A 22,559-nucleotide genomic window follows, 5' to 3' on the forward strand; every position below is an offset into this window, starting at 1 on the left:
ACAATAGAATTAGACAAACATAATCGAACTATGTTTTTTCCTCTTTGGTTCTAGGACAGTATTTTTATTTTAAAGGAACTCATAATGTCCCACACCTGACTAGGGCCCCTTGACAAGTCTTAAACCACTAGGTAAAAAGTGTCAGCTGAAGTCACACTCCCTTTCCCACTCACAAACAATAAGAGCTCACAAGAATGCAAGTAAAGGTCACCTCCCTGACCCCTTCAGTCAGCATGCTTCCAGAACCAGGAGTTTTTAGAGAAAAAGAGACTGGGGCCAGACAGTTGTATTCAAGGAAGTGAAGGCAAAGTTTAAGGGTTAAGAGCTGGAGCTCTGCAGTCTCACAGAGCTAGATTTAAATGCCTGCTCTACCATTTCCTAGTTGTGACCTTGGGCAAGTTATTTCACCAGCTGAGCCCCAATTTTCCCCTCTGTAAAAGAAGTGATGATAATATCAACTTCATGGGGCCATTCTGCAAATTAAATGGTATAATGTATATAAAGTGCTTAACATAGTCCCTGGCACACAGTAAAAACTCAACTAATGGGACTTTATTATTATTACTACTAATAACAGTAATATCCATTCGGCCCATAAAAGTGAAACATCACCCATGGAAGCTACAAAACCAGGTCCATCTCAGCTCTTTCCTATATGTAGCCAAAACCAAAGAGCAGAATTAGCAAGACCAGGATTAAACCTGAACTCTTCCTGTGTCCCTACTGAGAAAATCCTGGTAATAAGTCTTAAGAGACCAGCAAAAGCTAATTTCACATATACTCCTCTCTTCAGGTAAGCAAGCAGCTGAACTTCTGTTTTTATAGGTTGAATTGTGTCCCCAAAAAGATGTTAAAGTCCTAACCCCTAGGACCTGTGAATGTGACTTTATCTGGGAACAAGGCCTTTAAAATTGATCCAGCTAAGGTGAGGCATTAGGATAGACTCTAACCCAGTATCAGGCTGGATTTGTATAAAAAGGGAAAATTTGGGCACAGAGACACAGAAATGATGTGAAACCTGAGAGACAGAGATCACCAGCTACAAGCTAAAGAGCTTCTGAGGCTACCAGAAGCTAGGAGAGAGGCCTAGAACAGACTCTTCCTCACTGCCCTCAGAAGGAATGAATCCTGCTAACACCCTGATTTCAGGCTTCTGGCCTCCAGAACTGTAAGACAATACATTTCTACTGTTTAAGCCCCCTGGTTTTGGTACTTTGTTATGGCAACCCCAGGAAAATTACATGTCATGTTTTTTTTGATTATCCTATTATAAACTACCTATTTTTATTTTTTATTTAAAAAAATTTTTTTAATGTTTATTTATTTTTGAGAGAGATAGAGAGAGACTGAGTACAAGCGAGGGAGGGGCAGAGAGAGAGGGAGACACAGAATCCAAAGCAGGCTCCAGGCTACGAGCTGTCAACACAGAGCCGGATGCAGGGCTCGAACTCACGAACTGTGAGATCATGACCTGAGCCCAAGTCAGATGCTCAACCGACTGAGCCACCCAGGTGCCCCTAGACTATATATTTTTAAATGAATTTTAATTTAAAATCAAAAGGTGGGTTATTTTTAAATGACAGTACCTGGCTATATGTACACCTCTTTCTCCACTATTTCTCATCTCCTAACAGTGAGAATACCATTAAGGAAAAAACACATTAGGACCAAGACAGATTCTAATTCTGAATCTGGTATATCTGCTTTCCTAACCATCCCTGGATGAACAGAAAGAAGGAAAGAGAACTCACATATGTTGATGATCCACCATATGCCTCATATATGCTACGTGCCAACCCACATCATCTTATTCAAACTTAACAACATCCCTGCAAGGTATGAACTATTCTCCCCATTACTAACGAAGAAATCAGTGTTTGAAAGGTTAAGTTGCCAAACACCATAAAGCCAGGAAGTGGCGGAGCCTAGATTCAAACCCCTTGTTCTTAACTACACCAACCTGCTTGAACAAGTACTTTTGAACCAATTCCCTAGATACGATTTTCTACCAAAATTTCTATTTTAATCACTATGTGTTGAATGAATCAATGAAGAGACCTTATCAATCATGTCTAACTCTCCCATTTTTACAGTACAGAAAGTGGCTGAGAGAAGTAAAATGACGTGACCAAGGTACAAATAAGCTAGTGGCAGTCAGGTATCCAGCCCAAGTCTTCTGATTTCCATTACACCACATAAATTTGAGAACAATGGCAGTACATGAAAATAGAGAGCATGGATGCTAGAATCAGACCACCTCAATTCAAATCTTAGCTCTGCAATTTACTGGCTGTGTGACCTTGGGCAAGTCAGCCTCTCTGTTCTATTTCTTCATCTGAAAATAGAGATAATAATACATCTCTCATATGGTTACTCTAAGGACTGAATGAATTTATATATAAAGTACTTAAAATAGTGCCTGGCACATTAAGCACTATATGTGTTAACTACCACTGTTGCAATTGCTATTATTAAATAATGCTAAGCAAAACACCAAAGCATATATACATGCTGACTACACTTTTATAAAATTGCAGACAAATGTACTGAGAGAAAAGAGAGAGAGAAAGGCTCTTTATTCCTATAAATTTCACTAACTTATTAGTAATAACACTTATTATTTACTTTGTGCCAGGCTCAGTATCTGGTATGTTACAGACATTACTAAATTTCATTAAATCTAAGCTATCATCAATTGAAAAATGCACTAGTATTTCATTTGCTCTCCCCAACAGCGCTACAAGTTAGAGAGTTCCCCTATTCTGCAGATGAGAAACCGAAGCACAGAGAGGTTAAATAATTTACACAAGGTCACACAGCTAGTAAATAGACAAACCAGGTTCCAATCCCAGGTCTGTCTGACTCCAAAGTCCCTTGCACTGAACCACTTAATCACCAACTTGGCGCTTCTTAAACTTTCATGTGCACAGAATCATCTGGGAATCTTGCAAAAATGAAAACTGACTCAGCCATCTGGGGCGGAGCCTAACGTTGTGCATTTTTAACAAGCCCCCAGATGCTGCAGACACTGCAGGTCCTCCCAGGACCACGGAGTGCCACACTATTCTGTTTCCCTTTACCACCTCTCCTCCCAGGTCTCTACTCCCATCTCAGCAATCAGCTCCTGAAAGGGCCAAACTCCCAAAGGACAGAGGAATCTCCTAATCCTTTGTTTCTCTACCACCTTGCTATCAATTTCCTCTCACCTCCTGGTTCTGTCCCTACTCTCCTTTCTAAGACAGGCTACACAAAGCTACCTGAGAGGAAGCTAACAGGGAGATGAAAATGAATGGCTGGTTTCCAAGGGGACCTCTCTAATGAAAAAAAAAAAAAAAAAAAGTTAACCTTATGCTTGGATGATTGGGGTGACAAGGTGCCAACTCAAAAGTCCACATCACCACCGTGACTCTGAATGGTGAGCAAATGATTCTGGAATAAATTGGAAACTAAGAGTTATTTACTCCCATCATTTCTCCAAAGAATGGGTGTGACCTCTCCCCATCCCCATTATCAGCTCAGGTCTCTGAGCAACACAGGTAATTATGGTCTGCCTACTTACCACAGACAGCTAGTTTCAACTGGGTTCACTCCTCTCCTGCTCTACCTGTCCTACATTTTAGGCATTGTCTTTGTGCTCTGGGGGCATAAGAGCACTGCCAAACACACTCAGAAGCAGCTGTACTGCACAAGAGTGTGACATAATCATCTTCCTATAGTGGTCCTGGATACCTGGGTTAAAAAGGAAGTCTGAACTTTAACTATATGTGATATAACTGAGTGGGGGTATATAGCACTACCCACAGCACGGAATTGGGTTGTTTCTTTTTTTTTTTACTCAAGAGCCCTACAGACTCCTCCCTATTCCCACAACCCCACTGTTAGATGGGGCTGTCTTAAGGTAAACAATTTCTGCAATTCTACTTGAGCCATTCAAATCAGACCGTTTCAAAAGTAGTCTGACTTGCAAATCTTGAAGCAATTCAGACCACAAATTCAAAATATTATACAGCCCCTTAAGGTTAAAAAGGCCTATTGCCAAGTGGGGTTTATCAGGCCTGAGTTCAAAACCCAATTCAGCCACTTATGAGCTGTGTGATCCTCAGGGAAGTTATTTAAGGTTCCTTAAGCCTCAGTTTCCTCATCTGTGAAATCTACCCATGTCACTGGACTGCCATAGGATGCTATTTGTGATGATTACATGAGATAAGGCACCTGGCATCTAGTAAGGGCTCAGTCCATATTAGTTTGCTCTCCCGTACTCTGCTCACAGTTACAGCTATGACCATACTGCACATCAGTATCAAATGCAACTACAATTAAGCATGATTTCATGGAAAGAAACACCATTCACCTGGTGAGGAGATCTGGCTTTCACACTAACTAGTTACGTGACCTTGAGCCAGTTATTGCCCCTTTCCATGCCTCACTTCATTCCCTTACAAGGAATAAGAAGAGTGAGCTGAACCGATCATTTGTAGTTCATTCACTCAACAATTATTTATTGAGTATCTACTATATGTCGGATGCTCTTCTTGGTTGTTGTTAATAAACAAACAACAACAACAAAAATCTCTGCTCTCAATGACGCTGCATTCTAGTAGAGAGACGATAAACAAAGTAGAATATGGAGTTCCGAGAGTAAGGTGAAGTAGAACTATAACATTCCCAAAGGGAAAGGGGGGTTAAGGGCATATATAGTTCTAAAATTTCATGAGATAGGACTTAGAAGATCATATGAGAAAACTACATTATAGTCTGCACAGTGGAATTCTCCATCTGCCGTAACACACTGGCCTTTGGCCCTTGAAAAGGATAGATTATATATTTAGTATACACAAAGCACTTAGCACAGAAACATCTCATACTGACTCCTAGATGAAAGCTAGCCATACATTCAGATTCAAGAGCCAGGGATCTAAAAGGATCCTCCAAAGAACATCTGGTTCAGTTTCCTATCTTTAGCAAATGAAGAATTAAACCATCTATGAGACTGCTTTATTTCTTGAAATTCTTTAAGAGCAAAAATGGCACACCATTCTAACAAACTAATGCTACTACCCCAATAACAGGAGTCGCTGAAATGTCTTCTACTAGTATTTAATGCCATATCCTCTTATGTATTATGTAGACTGATTTCATGCGGCGAACATTTGTAACAAATCTGGGTGCACAATCTTCGCTCACCAAATACTTCTCCAGCACCTATATGTGCTAGGCACTGTGCTAAGGCTCGGGAACAAAACTTAAAGTGTGTAGAGGATATAATCATAAAACCAACCAAACCACAATCCACTGTGATATGCATATCAGAAGACTGTAGCAGGGAGGAAAGAGATTAACCAGGTGAGAAGAAAGGGTAAGGAAAGGCTTCCCAAAAGTAACAATGTCTGAATTGTGTTTAAGGGTAAACTGGAATTTACTGGCAGGTGAGGTTAACAGGTAAAAGAAAAATTCCAGGCAGGGGAAACAACATTGGCACACAGAGACATTCTCCAGCCTGGCATGGTAAGGCAACTGGATATAGCTTCTTCCTGACAAGGTGAAAAATGCAAGAAGCAGGCAGGGAATAAACTTTTTGTTGCATGTTTGGTCTTTACTGTATAGGCAATGGGAACACCGCGGGGTTACAAGCAGCATCTCTCTTTATAAACCAGAATATGAGATGTACGCAAGAAAAGGGGAAGGAAGAAGACAAATAAATGGAGGAGTTCCAAGTCTGCTCTTAGACAAAATATGTAGGCAAAGGGAAGCAGTTCATGATAGCAACAAATATTTTGTCTTTATCATCCCCCTTAACACAGCCCCCACACCTATTTTCTCTTATACCATGAGACATGATTAGTTTAGTACTTCTGAAGATTTTTTTCCAGGTAGGAGTGTGAAAGAAAGACCAACGGGGACAAAAGGGTTAAGTTGTCAAAAGGAATCACAACAGTAGTAAGGCCCTGGGCTCGTGTACTAGCGATGAGGCTGGAGGAGGTGACAGACGGAGAGAGATGGAGATGGAACCAACAGGACTTGATAAAAGACTCGCTGCCTGGGCAGCATGAGGGAGAGGAACACAAGAAGCCCTGGTTTCTGGCTTTAACAATCGGGTGGATGGGGAAGGCAGTCATGGAGATGGGGAACACGGGAGCAGAAGCAGGTCTGGAAGAAGGAATGGAGATGATGGCACCCATTTTGGATACAGCAAGTGTCAGCTGTCTGTGGGACAACCACATGCAAAAACCCATCATGAGGGTGCCTGAAGTTGCCGGAAATACAAAGAAAATATAACCACCACCACCATTTGCAAAGTGGTTCAATTCATGAAGTGCATCATACGCATCTCATTCGTTATAACCTACACCTTCAACAAGATCACAATGAGGTTGGGAAGTTCAGACAAAGACACACAAAAAGTTAAGTAACAAAACACACAGTAACAAATGCTCCCAGGCAGTTTTGGTTTATGATGAATTGTAAGAAAAACACTTGTTACACTTAAAGACTGTAATCAAATCACCACTTAGCTTTTCAATCTCTGGAACTTTTTTATTTAACTTTCCACATCACTACAAGTCTATTAAGGGTATTACACATCTTTATAAGTCAGAAAATGAGATATAATCAAGAAAAGGAGAAGGAGGAACAGCAAAAGAACACAGGGGTTCTGGCTCTGCTGTGAGACAACATATGTAGGCAAAGGCAAAGGGAAGCAACTAATGATGACAGCAAATATTTTCTGCCTTTACCAGCCCCCTGAATACTGCCCCCACATCTATCTTCTCTTGCTAACATACCACCTGTGCTACAGCTATGTTGGATACTGCCTCTTATCCCTTCTCAACAACATATTCTTGCCAGGGCCTCAGCTGCCTCACCCCTTTCCAGGAGCCACCCACAGGATGATCAGAAAGAAGAGGACTAAGAGATGAGAATCTAATGTTCCCTCTCTCTCACAGTGACAGTAGAGGGAAATTCCAGCCCCTGACAGTTCCCCATTCTTCCTTAAAAAGGCAGTATTACATGAATACTGTTTTCATACTTGTTAACAGTAACAGTAATACAAACAAGATGTGAGGACCTCAAAGCACCTAAACTACTCTGGTCCCTGTTTTCCATTTGGGAAACTAACCAACAGAGGCTGGGATGGGTCCTACATACTTATACCCTTGAGGTGTCCCAGACCAGCCCAAACCAGCTTCTTTCAAACCCAACCCTGACCCCAGGGCTTATGGCTCATTTGTGGTGTTTGCGAGGGCTGGAGCGTTTGCAGTAGGTCTGGGATGCACTTCCTAATGTTACAAAGATAATTGCACCAGAGAACACAAGTCTTCTGCATATTCTCCCTGCCTACCACTTCAGCTACAGGTCACTGGAGAGTGAGACCCTGTCAGGATCCCATCCCAGCCACAAAGAAAGGTAACACAGCAATAAGGTCCTGCATGAGACAAGACAGGACATTATTGAGAAACTTCCCGGCATCAAGGAGCCATGGAGGGCAGCTCGCCTGCCATCCAAGTTGGAACAGAAGATGATTTTGTCTCTGTTGGTCTCCTTTCCCTTAGGACTAGGTCTCTTTCTGGGATATGTTCTACTGTGAAAATGGTAGCTAAATGAGGAATGACCTTCCATTATTTATTCAACTGCTTACACATTCCTTATTGTCTTTTGTCATTTGTAATGTTTACTGTACTGTAAAGTCCTACAGGGCAGACAGAGGGTTTATGAACTCTATTCAGTGTTAGATACTCTGCTACATTCAAAGAGGCTCTTAGAGGCACTTCTGCTGCCAGCAATGACAAGGACAGTAGAAAGAATCCATACATGCAAAGTGGCATGCATCCCCTGAAGTGGACCATTCACTGCACTAGTGAAACCAGAGGCAAGGGACACAAGCAGATATACACACCTCTAGCAGGACATAGAAACTGTACCTGATAAGCCAAACCAGGGACTGAAACAAGATCAAAGATTCTCCAAATTAGTGGAGACACACCTTCCACTCCCTGGAGTGACTCATGTCAAATTCATCTGAAACAGAGTCCAAATTTACAAAACAAGGAGCAGAAAACAAGCACACTGTGGGGAGTAGGCCAATTAACAGCCCAAGGATGCACATAATGCCAATTCTGAGCTGGACCTAATACATTAGGAAATATCCTCCACTCTAGACTAAAGGTGAAGAAACCAAGCAAGTCGAGGACAAAGGAAAGGGTAACCAATACTCTTTTTAGACATAAAGGTCAGATAAATGCTGAAGGACACTATCACCATCTGAAAGGTAGTGATTATAAGGAACCTGTTAAGGTAAGGCAGGGAGGACTCTGAGTCATGAGAACAAATCCATCACGTTCGCTGCCTGCCTGCCAAAATAAACAAGGAGGAGGTTGCATGTTGTGGAGACAATAGGCACTCTGTCTAGCCTTACAAAGAACCCTGGTCTTCACAAGCCTGGTCTAAATAGACTAGGGAATACTAATCCTGCAGCCTTCATGGAAAGCACAAACGTTTCTAAACTCAACTACCCTGGGAGAATAAGTGAAGCTAGCCTGTGAGATTTATGCCACAGCTAAGCATGGAATTCCCTCTCTAACCATTGAACCCCGCTCTCTCCATACCAGATAGTAAGATGAGGATTAAAGACCAAAGGTAAGAAAAGCCTCTGTGTTAAGAATCAAAATGCCCCTGACCACTAAAGTGAGATTAAGTCAACTCGTGTGTGTGTGTGTGTGTGTGTGTGTGTATACACACACACACATACACATACATATTTTATACATGTATACATATATGAATCAATTTCTGGCCTATACTTTACTAAATGATAGAAAGGAATGCAAAAGTTACATATTTGATTCCTGCCCTGAAAAAGCTTATCATTTTGCTAGGGGAATAAAACACAAGCCAGCCAGACAGCAATACAAACAATGAATAATCAAGCAGTTACATTTTTTGGAAGGACCCCTTATTCTACAAGGACCACTTGTTCTTCCATCACTCCTATGCTGGAAAACTGATCCTGGACCAATCCTATCTGCCTTCTCGGCATCTACACTCAGGTTACTGAGAGCGCCTGCAGCTAGAGGGAAGGAACATGCACATGCAAGTGTGTACACATACATACACAAACACAAACACACACGCACACACAAACACACAGCCCCTCCTCTGAGCAGATCACTCCATCCCTTACTTCAAAGAGAGAATAAGAGCCATCAGAGAAAATTCCCTCCAGTTCCTACACCTGTAGCTAACCACCTGTATTCTTGCCTTCCTCCCTCTATAATCTTTTTCAGCAGACACATTCCTCTTTTTACTCTTGAACCCACCCTCCATGGATTATTCTCTCTTCTTCGAATTTTACTAAACTCTCTTTCTCTACCGATTTTTTCCAAACAGCACTTAAACATGTTTACATCTCTCCTGTGTCACGATAAACAAACAAAACTCCCTCCTCTGCCCACCCCCGACATCCCCCTCTTTAGAATGCCCTCCTCCATGGGGGTGCCCGGGTGGCTCAGTCAGTTGAGCTTCCGACTTTGGCTCAGTCATGATCTCACTGTCCGAGAGTTCAAGCCCCATGTCTGGCTCTGTGCTGACAGCCCATAGCCTGTTTCCGATTCTGTGTCTCCCTCTCTCTCTGTCCCTCCCCTGCTCATGCTCTGTCTCTCTCTCTCTCTGTCAAAGACAAATAAACATAAAAAAAAAAAAAATTAGAATGCCTTCCTCCTGTTTCTTCAATGTCCAGGTTTCAAGGCTCATGGACTTCATGTCTGCACTCCTCATTTGCTTCCCAACCCACTGCTTGCTTTCGGGATTGCACTTTCCACAACCCCACTGGAAATGCTCCAGTAAAGGTGACCTTTATATTCTAGAGCCAAAAGTCCTTATCTTGCTTGACTTCTTCATAATCTGACACTGTGCAACACAGACTGTTTCTGGAATTCACTTCTCTTCCTCCTGCAACTCTGGGCACTCTCTTTTGGAGGCCAGTTTCCTTCAGGAGATCCTCCTCTTCTGCTCCCAAACCACCCCTCCCCCCCCTTGCAGTTCCCCAGAGTTTTTGCCTCAAACCTCTTCTCACAGTACACACTCTCCCAGCAATCTCCTTGTCCATTCCTGGGACTCTATAAGCTGATGACTGACTCACCTATTGCTGATGACTGACCCATCACACATCTATGCGTGAGTGCTACACCCCTTACCTGCAGGACACCTCTGCCCAGCATCCCAAAGACCACCTCGACATCAACACACAGAAACTAACTCCATATCTTCCCCTGCACCAACACTGTTGCCAAGTCACCGCAAATAAGCTTTTTCCTCTTATACTCCCTTTTTTAGTTGATGATCCCACCCACCCATACAGAACCTCAACCCAGAAACCTGCCAAGTCATCCTAGGTGCTTGTCTTTCCCCTCATACACCACATTCAGTTAGTCATCAAAACCCATGGATTTTACCCCTTAATCCCATTTCTTGACTTGTCCGCTTGGGTGCATTACTACTTCCACAACCTTAAACTCTAATCACGTCCTGCCTAAATTATGACAGCCTCCTAACTGGTCACTAGCCCTGCCCCTTTGCAGTCCTCCTTCACACTGCTGCCAGAGGGGAAATATTTCTAAAATGTAAATCCAATCATAGTCTTCCTTGCCCCAAATCCTTCAATGGCTCCCAAAAGCCCGCAGGATAAAGCCCAAACTGTATACAGTATGACAAAGCCCCTCAACACTTCAAGCCCTCCCACCTTTCCCACCTCCTCCCATTTCTCCTTCCCTCACATCCTACACCCAGACCTTACTAATACCCCATGTTGCCTCTCCTCAAGCTCTCTCATCCACTCACTTTTGTTCATGCTGCCCAGAATGCCCTTTACCGGAACTTCTGGCCCCAAGTCCAGAATCTTTTAGGTGACAGCTCAGGCATTTCCTCTTGGATGCTTTCCCTGGCTGGCCCTCTCCCACCCTGGCCAGAGTGGCTACATCCCTCCACTTCCCTAACACCAGCATCTACCTGATAGCACTCCCTGAAATGGACTGTAACTGTCAGTTTACCAAAAGGTTTTCCCCATTTGACTGTAAGACCACAGAGACGCAAGGACAATATCTTTGTTTCTTCAACACTTTGCCTACTACCTGGTTCAGATATCTACTCCGAATGAATGAATGGATCCTCCAAACAAGCCCCCTGACACCCTAGGAGATTAGCAGTTCAAGATATAACTGAAGATTTTAGAAGACATTTAAGAGGATTTCTTGTGCAATTCTTGGCTGGTATTCCTGGAAGCATACAATGAAGGTTGTCCAGAGAATGGGTAGAAGTGTCATTCTGGGGCACTCAGCATTGTGAATTTAAATAAGAAGACTCAGCAACACAACTGTGAGTCACAGGTTCAAATGCACAGCCCTATCTAACAAGTTCAAAATGGAGTAAAATCTTCAAAAGATTTTTATACAAGATAAAAGAGGCCTTTATTTTGGAATAACCCTAGCATAAGGGGTAGTTAATTTTTTTTCTTCAGGCAAAATCTTCTAGAAAAAGAGTTATCAATGTTAGGATCTAAACTTAAGTCCCTGTACCTGCCCAAAATGTCTCTCAAATATACACCTCTCCTCTTTAACATCCCTTAATCTAACCTCATGACACAGTTACAAGAGTGACCTCCTAGAGAATAAAGCTCCACTCTCATCCATCATTTACACAACTGCTACGTTAATCCTATCCATCTCATAATGGTTCCTCATCTTAACATTCAGGACCTTCTCTCCCTCTACCCCTAATCTCCATATCATTCATTCATTCATTCATTCATTCATTTTTATTTGACAGTGTTCTACTTGCATGCTCACAAGGGGGGGAAGAGAGGGAGAGGGAGAAAGAATCTCCACGCTCAGCGGAGAGCCTGACACGGAGCACGATCTCATTACCCTGGGATCATGACCTGAGCCAAAACTAAGAGTTGGGTGCTCAACTGACTGAGCCACCCAGGCACACTCATATCATTCTTTTAATGTTTCTCAGTGGCCCCTCATCTCCCCACTACCACTTTCCCCAACACAGTATCTGCTTATAGGTACGAGTAGGTACAATGTGAGCTTATTTACTATTGTTCACAAACTAAAAAGTACAGCCAAAAAAAAAAAAAAATCCCTTCCTTTATGTTTCAATCCAAAACGCAACTGAGGGTTGAAACCATCTGAGCTCCAAAAGACCCTTCAAGCAAGTTCATTCTTTTCATCAACACAAAGGAATTGTGTTTACCTTTCTGAACAAAATTCACAATAGAAATTTGCTGTGGTAAGAGGGAATCCAGTAAGTAGTACAGCTGGCATGGTCCTTGCCCAAAAGAAAGATACTGACTGACCAATTAATTAACTCGTCATAGGCAAATCATCCCTGATCACTGGCACATCCTTGATGACTGACACATGGTTATGCAGAAGAAAGCAAATTTTGAACAGAGAAAGAAAAATAAATGCTTGTGCCCCATGAGAATAGACTTTTACACTGCCACACAAATTTATGGAGCCACAGCAAGCTGAGGGTATCAGATCCCAGATGGCCTGTCCTTGAGCACTGCATTCTCTCTGGCCAGAGCACATCTATCTGTTGGTCAGCCTCCCTCTCCATTCTCCCCCTACACACACACACACACACACACACACACACACAAATAAGGAAGGTGTATAATCTATAACTGTATACTTTCCTGTATTTTTTACAATGCTCTACATTAAATATACATATTACTTTTATAATTTGAAAAGAAAATTATTTTAAAATATGACTTGAAAGTACTCATATGATTGCCCCTTCTCTCTTGAGAGAAACTCCCTGCCAATCAACCACTTACAAAAGAAGTTATAAAAAGTCCCTATGCTGAAAGAGCATAAAATTTCATTGGGAAACGATTCTAACAGACATGAGGCAATGCAAAAATAATACAAAACAGAATAGAGGTTAAGAGACTGTAAGGTAGACATTGTAAGATCAAGGAAGGAGAGATGAATTTCTGAAAAAGTGAGGGGAGAAATCTGCATGGAGCACACAGGTCCCATGCTTAGCTTTAATTTAAAAACAAAACAAAACAGGTAAGATTTGAATAATCAAAGATAAAGGTAAAGGGCCTTCCAGGAAGAGAGGACAGAATGGCACGGGGACAGATATGAGAATCTAGGGGGAATGAATACTGAGACCTACCCACAAGAAGCAGAGAGCTGTGCTGGACAATCGTCGATACAATTAGGTATGCAGAGTAAGTCAAATTATGGAAAGCCCTGAAAGCTGGAGACAAAGAATCAGAGATTCATTGTAATTTATTCCAGGAACTAAGAAGTTCTGGAATTAAAAACAATATTTTATTAAAAGTAACCAAATAAAAGTTGAAATAACCATTCTCAGATGTTACACACCAAGCTAACAGACCTGAAAGGGCTCCTCCAGGCCAGAGATGAGCAAACACCCCGGGGTAGAAGCAAGACAACTGAGGCTCACACTCCCATCATGATGAACAAAAGCAGAAGCTGTAGCACACCACACAACCTCATCACAACATGGCTCAACTTATAATTACCAGAGGCTGAAAGGGCCAACCTTATTTAGTAAAAGGAGAGCCTGGGTGTTTTCAAGACCACTGAGAAAAATGCTACAAATTCATTTTGCAACCCATGATTATTTACTTGTGAACTTTGATCTTGGAATGTACACTCTGAACAGCTTTCTTTCTACCATCATCTCTAAAACCTGAAATTGGCACTGAAACATACCAGAATAATAAGGCATCAGCAGATGCATTTCCCTGGCGTGTATTATGTCACTTGCCAAGCAAGCCCAACCCAAGAGGAAGGCAGTAGCTCCCATAAGCACTGTTAGCACATGCACACGTTTTATGATTTCAACAGCATGAATGTGGCCAAAGTTTGTGATTTTCCAGCAGACAGACTTGACTCACTTTCTGACTTAACAGTGTCCATGTCCAGAAGTAGCAATTATTCTATTGTTCTGTCTAGAAGCTATCCACTCCAATTCAAGGGCTATGTTCTAAAAAGGAACTTAAAACCTGAGTTTACATTTAACCAAGAGGTTGCTTCAGAGAGTCATTTAGTTAAACAATACTAAAGCCTCAGAATATATTTTCCAACCAATGTGTTAACAAAACTTTATCACTTTGCATTACATTGTTTTTGTATAAAAATTTCAAAGTGGGAGTGCCTGACTGACTCAGTCCATGGAACACACCACTCTTGATCTCGGGGTCCTGAGTTCGAGCCCCACACTGGGCATAGAAATTACTTAAAAGAATGTTTTTTCTCAATGTCAAAGTAATTTACATACCATGAAACCTCTCCCATAATAAAAGGAAAAGAAATTCTCCACAGTTGAGAGATCTGGAAATACATGCCATTTAAGGGCTACCCCTCAGAGGCTAAAAACTAACAACAATGATATTAATAAAGTATTTTCACAAAGGTACCTGGTCTCAGCTCAGGTCATGATCTCACAGAGCCTGCTTGGGATTCTCTCTCCTCTCTCTCTGTCCTTCCCCTGCACTTTCGCGCACGTGCTCTTTCTCTCTCTCTCTCTCTCTCAAAATAAATAAATAAACTTTAAATAAGTAAAGTATCTTCACAATGATCTCACTTAACCCAAGTCACTGCTCTGATTTTAAAACTTCCTTCTGCGATACAATATGAAACCTTCATCTAGAAGTCTTGGATCCTGGCTCTTGGACAGTAATTTAAGTCTCTATGCCTAAATTTATCCATGTGTATAATACCTTCCTTACAAAATATTATAAAGATCAAATAAGATAAGAAATATGAAACTAGGTTGTAAAAAGTAAAGTATTATCTCCATGGAAGTTTTTCTAAATGTGAATGGCCTCATACATGCCAATAGCTCATTTATATTCTCATGAATCCCAAGGAGTTAGTATTATCATCCCCATTTTCACGGTGAGAAACCCACAGATTACAGGTTAAGTAACTTTTCCAAGGTCATACAGGACCAGACTGGAGCACAAGGCTAAAGAAATTCAAAGCCTTGTCTCTTTCTACTATATTGTGCTGCCTTGCTAGTTTTGAACGTTAAATAACACACAGACCCTTCACTCCTCTCTGTACAGTGAGTTCTGTAAGTTCTTTTTTGGGATACAAGTAAACAAAAATCAGTCCTAACTAGCTTCTTAAAACCCATGGCACCTAGTGAGAACTCTGACGTTTTTAAGTACCAGAGAGTCCACGTTACCAAAGTTGAAATGTGAATGTTCTCTTTTATTCTTTGCCGCGCCTGGCATGTAAAGACTCTTTAAGGCTTTGTGAAAACACAAAAGTCTAATTCTGCGCAAACCAACTTACATATTACCCTCCTGCTTAACCAACCACCAGAAACCTGATTGTATTTGTTTCTAAACCTCTTCTCTAAAACCTAAAACTATGCCCATATGTGGCTGGCTACTTCCGTAGAGTTTGTCCCTATCCCAGGAAGAGTCAGATCCTGGTTCTCCTCCCTCTCTGACTATTCTTAGTTTCCTTTGGTGCTCACAACAACCTCAATCTATCGAGAGGAAAACTTTGTGACTGGCCCAAATCATCTGGATGAAATATTCCTCAAAACAATACATGTCTCTTTCCTTTGTTTCCATGTGTACCAAGCAACCATCTGATTAGCTTCATAAGCACTATGGTATAATGAAAAGGGTGCCTCAGACTGCAATGTAAGTGTTCCAATCACTGGATTGGTATGTCCGCCACTATGAATTAATAAAATTGGCATACTTGTCGCTTTTTTTAAAATTTTCAATGACTGACTCCCCCACTGCCCATGAAATAAAGCCATAAAAGAATCTTTATAAGTTGACTCTGAGTCCTTTACAGTATCATCTGCTCCCAAAATTCGAGTCATACCCAACTAGTCACATTCCATTCCTCAAACCCCTCCATTCTCTTTGTACCTTCAAGCCTTTGCATGTGATATTTATTCCTGCCTTCTCCCCTCCCCATCCTCCTCCATCTAACTAAATCCCATTTATCCCTAAAGGCCCACTCAAGTGTCACCTCTTTTGTCAAATCTCCCAATGAACCCAAGTGGAAATATTCATCCCTCCTCTTGCTTCCACAGTGCATTATACATATCTCTGTTCTACTACTTATAGAATCATAATTGGTTGTTTGCATATGTCTTTTCCTTTGCTAGATGTGAATAACCAAGGGCAGGAACCAGATCTTATTCATTATTCTGACACCTCCAGTGCCTAACACTGGGTTACTTGTAACAGATATTTTATTAATTGTTGAAGGACTGAAAGAATGAAGAACGATACCCTGACTCTGTGGGTTGCTACCCACTCTGAAATGTTAGGATTGAGAGTTATTATCTAATATCTCCTGTTTGCTGGACAGTCAGGCTCTGAAAGAGCCTTTGGGATACTTAGGAAATGAGAGAGTGTTTATGTCCATGCTGAATCATCTAATCCTGCCAAAATCATGCTCACTACCAACATACAGGGAAATGGTTGCCAGGCATAATTATGGAAAATCCATGCCTGACAACCATTCCTAATACAGCTGCAATACATACTGCTCTATTCCCTTCACAATACAAATGCATCACTTCCCTTCTACCCTTTGCCCTTTCCAGGGACAGTTTATGCAGCTGAAAACTTTAGTTCTCCTTCTGAATACCAAAATCCTGTTTCATTTGTAGAATGAAGTGACTACAAATTAACAGCAGCAGAAAGAGAGCTCCGACTAATCTGGTGGCCAACCAATGAGAGTCTAGAACCCCAACATCATCAATATCTATTTCCCCAAGTCTCTCCAAAGCTAATTCCTGTCTTTGTTCTCCCAAACTATACTCCTAGTCACTGTTTCCAGCTTAGGTAAAGAGTTCTATCAAGGCAGTAAGGGGATTTCTAAATCTGGAAAATGCAAGAATTCCATACAGCGAAGTAACAAAGGCCCGGATGCTAATCCACCCAGACTTCCCAGTGAGAATGGTGCAGTGTCGGGGAAGAGAAATTCTGCACCTATCCTAGAGCAGCCTGCACAACAACTCAAACAGCTCGAGTTAATTTATTATGGCCAACCATTTTCGACTCATTCTTCCCCTCAAGAAAGAGATCTGTGCCTGGAAAGGATCAAATTCCTATACACCTGACCAAAATCCTTCAGAGGAAAGGCAAACTAAGTGAGCCAGTTAAAAGGACTGAGCACAAGAGGCCCCTCCTGGAACCAGCCCTACTTCCCCCTTCTTTCCTAGTTTCATTTCCTAGGAATCCAACTTCCTTTCAGCTGGAGGCCACCAGTAACACGATCCAGTGAGGTGCTGAGATTTCTTCACTTATTCGAGTTATAATCCTGCCAGTTTTTAAAGCTGTCACAGCCCAAGACAGGCCCAGAGTATCCTCCGCCTAAAAAGAATGCCGGGTTGCCCAAAAGCCTGCAAAGGAAACTTAATGGAACCATTCACTTAGCAGCAGTTTTTCAATGAAGTTCAGCAGCACAATCTAACCTCTTTGTGCTCTGAAATGAACCACATTTCTTAAAAAGAAAGACCACAGGGGGCTGACAGAAAACTTGCTGCAGGCAGGGAAACCTGGACAGCTTACAGGAGCTGATGCAGAAGGGAACAAGCAGACCTCCTCAGCAGGTCCCTTTTTAGCATTTCATTTCATTTCTGTCTCTCTCTGCCTCTCTTTTCTGCTGCATTCTCCAGCAGAACTCTAATGCCACAAGGGAAGAAAAAGAGGGAGCGTTTTACAGCTTCTGCATTAGTTTCCCTTCACTGGGTAGGTGTCGTAAACAAGTATGCTGGATTCAGTCATAGGAGCTGAAGTTCCCTCTCCTTCCGAAGAAAAGAAACTAGAGGCCCGGTCACAAGGGCCCCGCTGAATAAAGCAGGAGAAAGTGCTGCCTCTGGAGTTTCTGGGGGAAATCTCCCAGTCTGTGAAAGCACAGCTGCCACACAAAGCGCCGGCCTGGGATGTTAAAGATCGGAGTTGGGCCCTCAGCTCCCGAGGCCTCCCACCCCTGCCTCGCGCGCGAAGGGCACCCCCGGGCGGCCGGGGACAAGTTGGGGAGCCGCAGTCCGCAGCCCCTCCGCCTGTCAAAACTTTCTCGCGGACACCCAGACCTTGCAGGAGGCACTGGTGTGCGGGACTGCTCAGCCAGAGCGCCTCCGGGCTGCAATCCGAGGCCACCGCAAGCCGTTGGGGGGGGGGGGGGGGGGGAGCCGCGGCAGACCCCCGCCTCCACCGGCTCGAAGCCCCCGGGGCTGGACGGGGAGGAGGCCTCTCCCCAAAAGTGCACATTCACCGACCCCGGCCGCCACGCGACGGAGCGGAGACTGAGGGAGACAAAGGGGGGCGAGGGCCCCCGGGCGGGCTCGCGGCCGGCGGAGCCTGGGCGACGGGAGCCCCGCACGGGGAGCGGACGGGGAGGCTCCTCGCGCCCGACTCCTCCTCCTCCTCCCCTGAAACTCCCCACCGCGCCGGGGCTCCCGAGGCAGCGCCCCGGCTCGCCTCCCTCCAGATAATAGGGCGGCTAATATAACCCGTGCTGGGGAAAGGGCCGTCTCCCGCAGGCTTATCTCAACTCCGCAAATAAGCCGGCCCGAGAATGAGCAGGTCCGGGGCCGGCCCCGACGCCGGGGTGGGCGCGACCCCGCCCGGGCCCCGGCCCACTCGCCACCCCCCACGCGAGTCCCCGACCCCCGACGAGCCCCGGGGCCCCGCCGCGCCACCCGCCGCACCTTTGTAGCGTTCCAGCACATCCTCGTACGCCTGCACGAACTCCTTCTCCTGGCTGCGGTTGGCCGGCTGCTGACCCGGCACGTAGCCGGCCATGGCCGCCCGCGCCGCTCTCCGCGGGCCCCGGCGGGCGCCGGTTCCAGGCCCGCGCGCTGAGGCGGCGGCGGCGGCGGCCCCAGCCTCGGCCCTTTGTGCGACTCGCGGGAGGCGGCGGCGGCGGCGCCCCGGCAGTCCGCTCTCCGCTCTTCGCCCGCCTCGCCCGGCCTGGCAGTCGCGCTCGGCTCTTCAGCCCGCCCGCACCCGGCCGCTCGCGCTCCGCCGGTCCCGGCTCGCGTTTCCGCCTCCCCACCCCTCGCTCCGCTCCTCCCTCAGCCCGCCCCGGCGCGGCGGCGGCGGCGGCTCCTCCTGTCAGGAGCGCCAGGCCCGGCCCGTTCCCGCCCCTCTCCCGCCGCCTCAGCGGCCCGACGCGGCCCGGCCCCCCGGCTGCCCACGCGGGTCGCGGGCGGCAGGGGACCACCGCCGGCGGAGCCAGGGGCGCGGGCCGCGGGAGGCGGGGGCCACGGGGCCGGAGGCCCCACGCGCGTCCGAATGAAGGGCCGGGCGGGCCGCCGCGGCCGCGAGACCCCGGGCCGACGCCACAGGGCGGGCGGGCACCCCCGTTCGGCGCTGACCTACACCCGCCGCTGGGACAAAGGAGGGAGCCCCCTGGCTGGAGGAGACCGAGCTGGGCCTGTGCAGCTGCTGGAGAAGGGCCTAGAGAACTGAGGGGAAGGCAGAGAGCGAAAGACCTAGATAGATCCGGGGCTAGACACGGTCAGCATGAGGACAGGGGCAGGACCCGGACGGGGCTGCAGCGTGAGGCCGAAGGGAACACTGAGGCCACACGGAATCCCAGAAACAAAGGGTTTTCCAGAAACAGAAGAGACTGAACTGGAAACGGAGAGGGCACGCCAAGCACCATGAAGTAAACCAGGCCAAGGATGAGGAGCCAGAAGCTGAGAAATGACAACGGGGGAGGAATGAACACGGGATTCTGACCTCACGGTGGGGTGGATCTACAGAGGGAAAAGACCCAACAGGATTATTGCGCTGTGACAGCCATCAGAACAGAGAGACTTCCAGATCGAAAGGGAGAAATGTGGGGACCTGAGACTGAAAGCGGGATGGTTATGGAACAAAGAAAGGGATCCTGGAGCCTAACTGGTCAGGGAAGAAGAAAAGGGAAGCCCAGTAATCTGTCAGGAGAAAGAAAAGTGATGACAGGAAACTAGTAGATATAGGTAGGGATTTAGTGGGGACCGTTTTGAGAAGAGAGTTCCCAGTATCATCTGCCAGTCCATTCATCTGTGTATCCTTCACTCCCAGTATTCACAGACTGCACTGGGGGCCAATAGCTGTGAATGAGGAACTCCGATAAATGCAGGGGATCTTTCTGCCCCCATCTCCCCTCATCCAGCCATTATCCTCCCCAGCCTCATCAAGTCTGTTAACTTGATTTTTTTCAGGGGGGTGGGGCGGTGGTTGTGGGTAAAAAGTTAAGCTGGCAGTTCTCACAAAGCAGCATATTAGCAGGTTAAAAGAAAAAAAGAATTCATGGGACATTGAACAGGCAAAACTAGGACTTGGGTTTCCATCTCAGTTCCCATGCTCAAGATTTTTAAAAGGGAGCTTCTTCCCCCTGGGGTGAGGCCTGCCTCTTTGTAGGCTATGAGTAGTGCCAAGTATTTGGCCAGTGCTCAGCACATTAAGAAGAAGAAATGATGCTTTTCACCATTAGGTGCACACTGGTTGTTTCCACATCATACCATGATCAGGAATCGGGTGAGCAAGTCATTAATCATATCTTTCTCCATCCATCAAGTTCTGCTGGCCTGTCCAAGTTCTAGGACTGGAAATTATACAGGGAAGAGCCCAAAGAGGGCAGACAGGGAGGATTGTTGGACAAAGGCTCATTTCCTTCCAGTTTAATCCTTTGTGCTTAAAAAAAGCTAGTCCACGTTTTGGTGTCAGCTGCTTAATGAGCTCAATTTAAGAAGAGAAGGAGAATAAGGTTGAGGGTTTTTTTTTTGTTTTGTTTTGTTTTTAAGACTCAGTGGAAAATGCAGGGTGAAGGAGTTGGGATTGATGGCATAAGCACATTTTTCATAAACAGCAGAGAATACAGAAATGCTAACTCTGGGGACCTTGACTGTATCAGTGCTGAGTCATCTGCATTTCCTATACTATTTTATTCCAGTAGGGCTAAGAAGGCCCAGACACAAATACACACACCTCCCTCACCCCCAGACATCTGCCTCATTTTCATTACAGTAAACAGAAAAGTCCCTCAATCCCCTCCTAGGACTGCTACGTGTGCCACTTTGTAAGCAGGTTCCTCAAGAATTGTGACTGAGGCTTGCCAAAAGTGCAGAAAGACAAGGGCAAGAAGGGAAAGAGAGTCTGTTCTGGGAATCAGACTTTGTTGAAGGCCTGGGGGACTTGGGGGGGGGGGGGCGAGGGCAAGAGGTTGAGATTCCTATTAAGAAACATGGTAATCAAGGAAGAAAGTTCTGGTTTGGGTTGCGGCTGAGGGCTTCTCAGACTCAAGTAGCTTTCTTGACAAGATTTGCATTTAAATGCTCCCAGGAGATTTTGAAGTAATGAATTCTTCCAATGAATGGAAAAGGGGAAGTCCACATGTTTGGCTGATGTTTCTGTTTTATACTGAGAAAATTTTATAAGGATAGAGGAACAAAGCAGCTGCTGGAGGGTGGGGGGGGTGGTTGCAAAGAAGGAAGCCTATGAAGGGGAGGTTTCTGGTTTTTTCCAAGCAATGGTCTAAATTTATGGCCAGACCACACAATCAGGACAGCTCTGAGGCTTTCTCCTTTTGGTCTATGATTTTCCTTTGCTCCTCCTGATGGCCAGACGGCTGTTGCATTTCTAAGGAGGCAGCAATAAGGAAGCCAAAGGCAGCAAGATGTACTCAGAAGGCCATCTAGTGGGGGGGAAAGGGTAATACAGGCAAATAAAGCCCTATTTTTCCTCCGTGTCCTCTGCCACTTAAGCCTCATCAAGTGCCCCTCTCCCTAAGGTCCAGCCACTATCAATTTCTTTCAGCTTCTCAAAGATGTGCTCTCTTGCCCCAGGGCCTTCCCACCTGCTCTCCTCCTGGGCTGTGACCCTTCACTGCTCTCCTCTTTTGGTCTGGCTCACTCCTACTCACACCTCTGCTGAAACTCCTGCAGAGAAGCCTGCCTTGATCCCCCGGATTAGTAGATCCTCCCTCCCCCTCTTCTCCCCTTTAGTAATATGCATCACACTTGAAGCTATCAGTTCCTTGTCTTTCATCCTTATTAAACCATTAGCTCCCTGAGGACTGGGACTGTTGTCGGTCTTGTTCACCACAGGACCTGCATCTAGCAAATGACCTGGCACGTGCAGGGCACTCATTAAATATTTGTTTAAAATTTTGATTAAATAGATGAATGAGTGAACCAGATGACCCTAAAATACTCAGCTGCCTGTGGCTTCTGATGAGCTAGAAGGCTAGAGTATTTAAGAAGAGAATATGCCTGTCTCTCACAGTATCCCTTACTTTTTGCCTGGCGTTCAAAGTCCTCCATATTTTGACATCTTTCCTTTATCAGCTGATCTCCGATGATACCCTCGTGTGCAGCATGTTCCCCTAGAATCAAACTCTGAGCCTTTGTCTGGAATGTCCTCCACTTCCCAATTTCACCTAATGAAATCCTACCCATCTTGAAAGCTCACCCGAAACGACATGAAGTTACTTTTAATCAACCCAGGTAGAAGAGGCTGTTCTCAAAAATCCCAGCCACAT

General features: G+C 45.0%; 1 protein-coding gene across 14 annotated transcripts in view; it reads right to left on the minus strand.

Annotated features, from left to right (window-relative positions):
- The window catches only part of MACF1 (microtubule actin crosslinking factor 1), a 335,119-nt gene that overhangs the window by 302,085 nt on the left and 10,475 nt on the right, over positions 1–22,559 (minus strand). The window contains exon 1 of one of the 14 annotated variants that reach the window (XM_058717960.1): positions 18,739–19,029. The exons of the other annotated variants lie outside the window; for them this stretch is intronic. Coding sequence (XP_058573943.1) covers positions 18,739–18,832 — 94 coding nt within the window. The 5' untranslated portion in view covers positions 18,833–19,029. Of the gene's footprint in view, positions 1–18,738; positions 19,030–22,559 lie in introns of those variants that run through there. 14 annotated transcript variants of the gene reach the window in all.

This window comes from Neofelis nebulosa, chromosome 2 (assembly GCF_028018385.1).
Source record: "Neofelis nebulosa isolate mNeoNeb1 chromosome 2, mNeoNeb1.pri, whole genome shotgun sequence".
Classification (NCBI taxonomy): domain Eukaryota; kingdom Metazoa; phylum Chordata; class Mammalia; order Carnivora; family Felidae; genus Neofelis; species Neofelis nebulosa.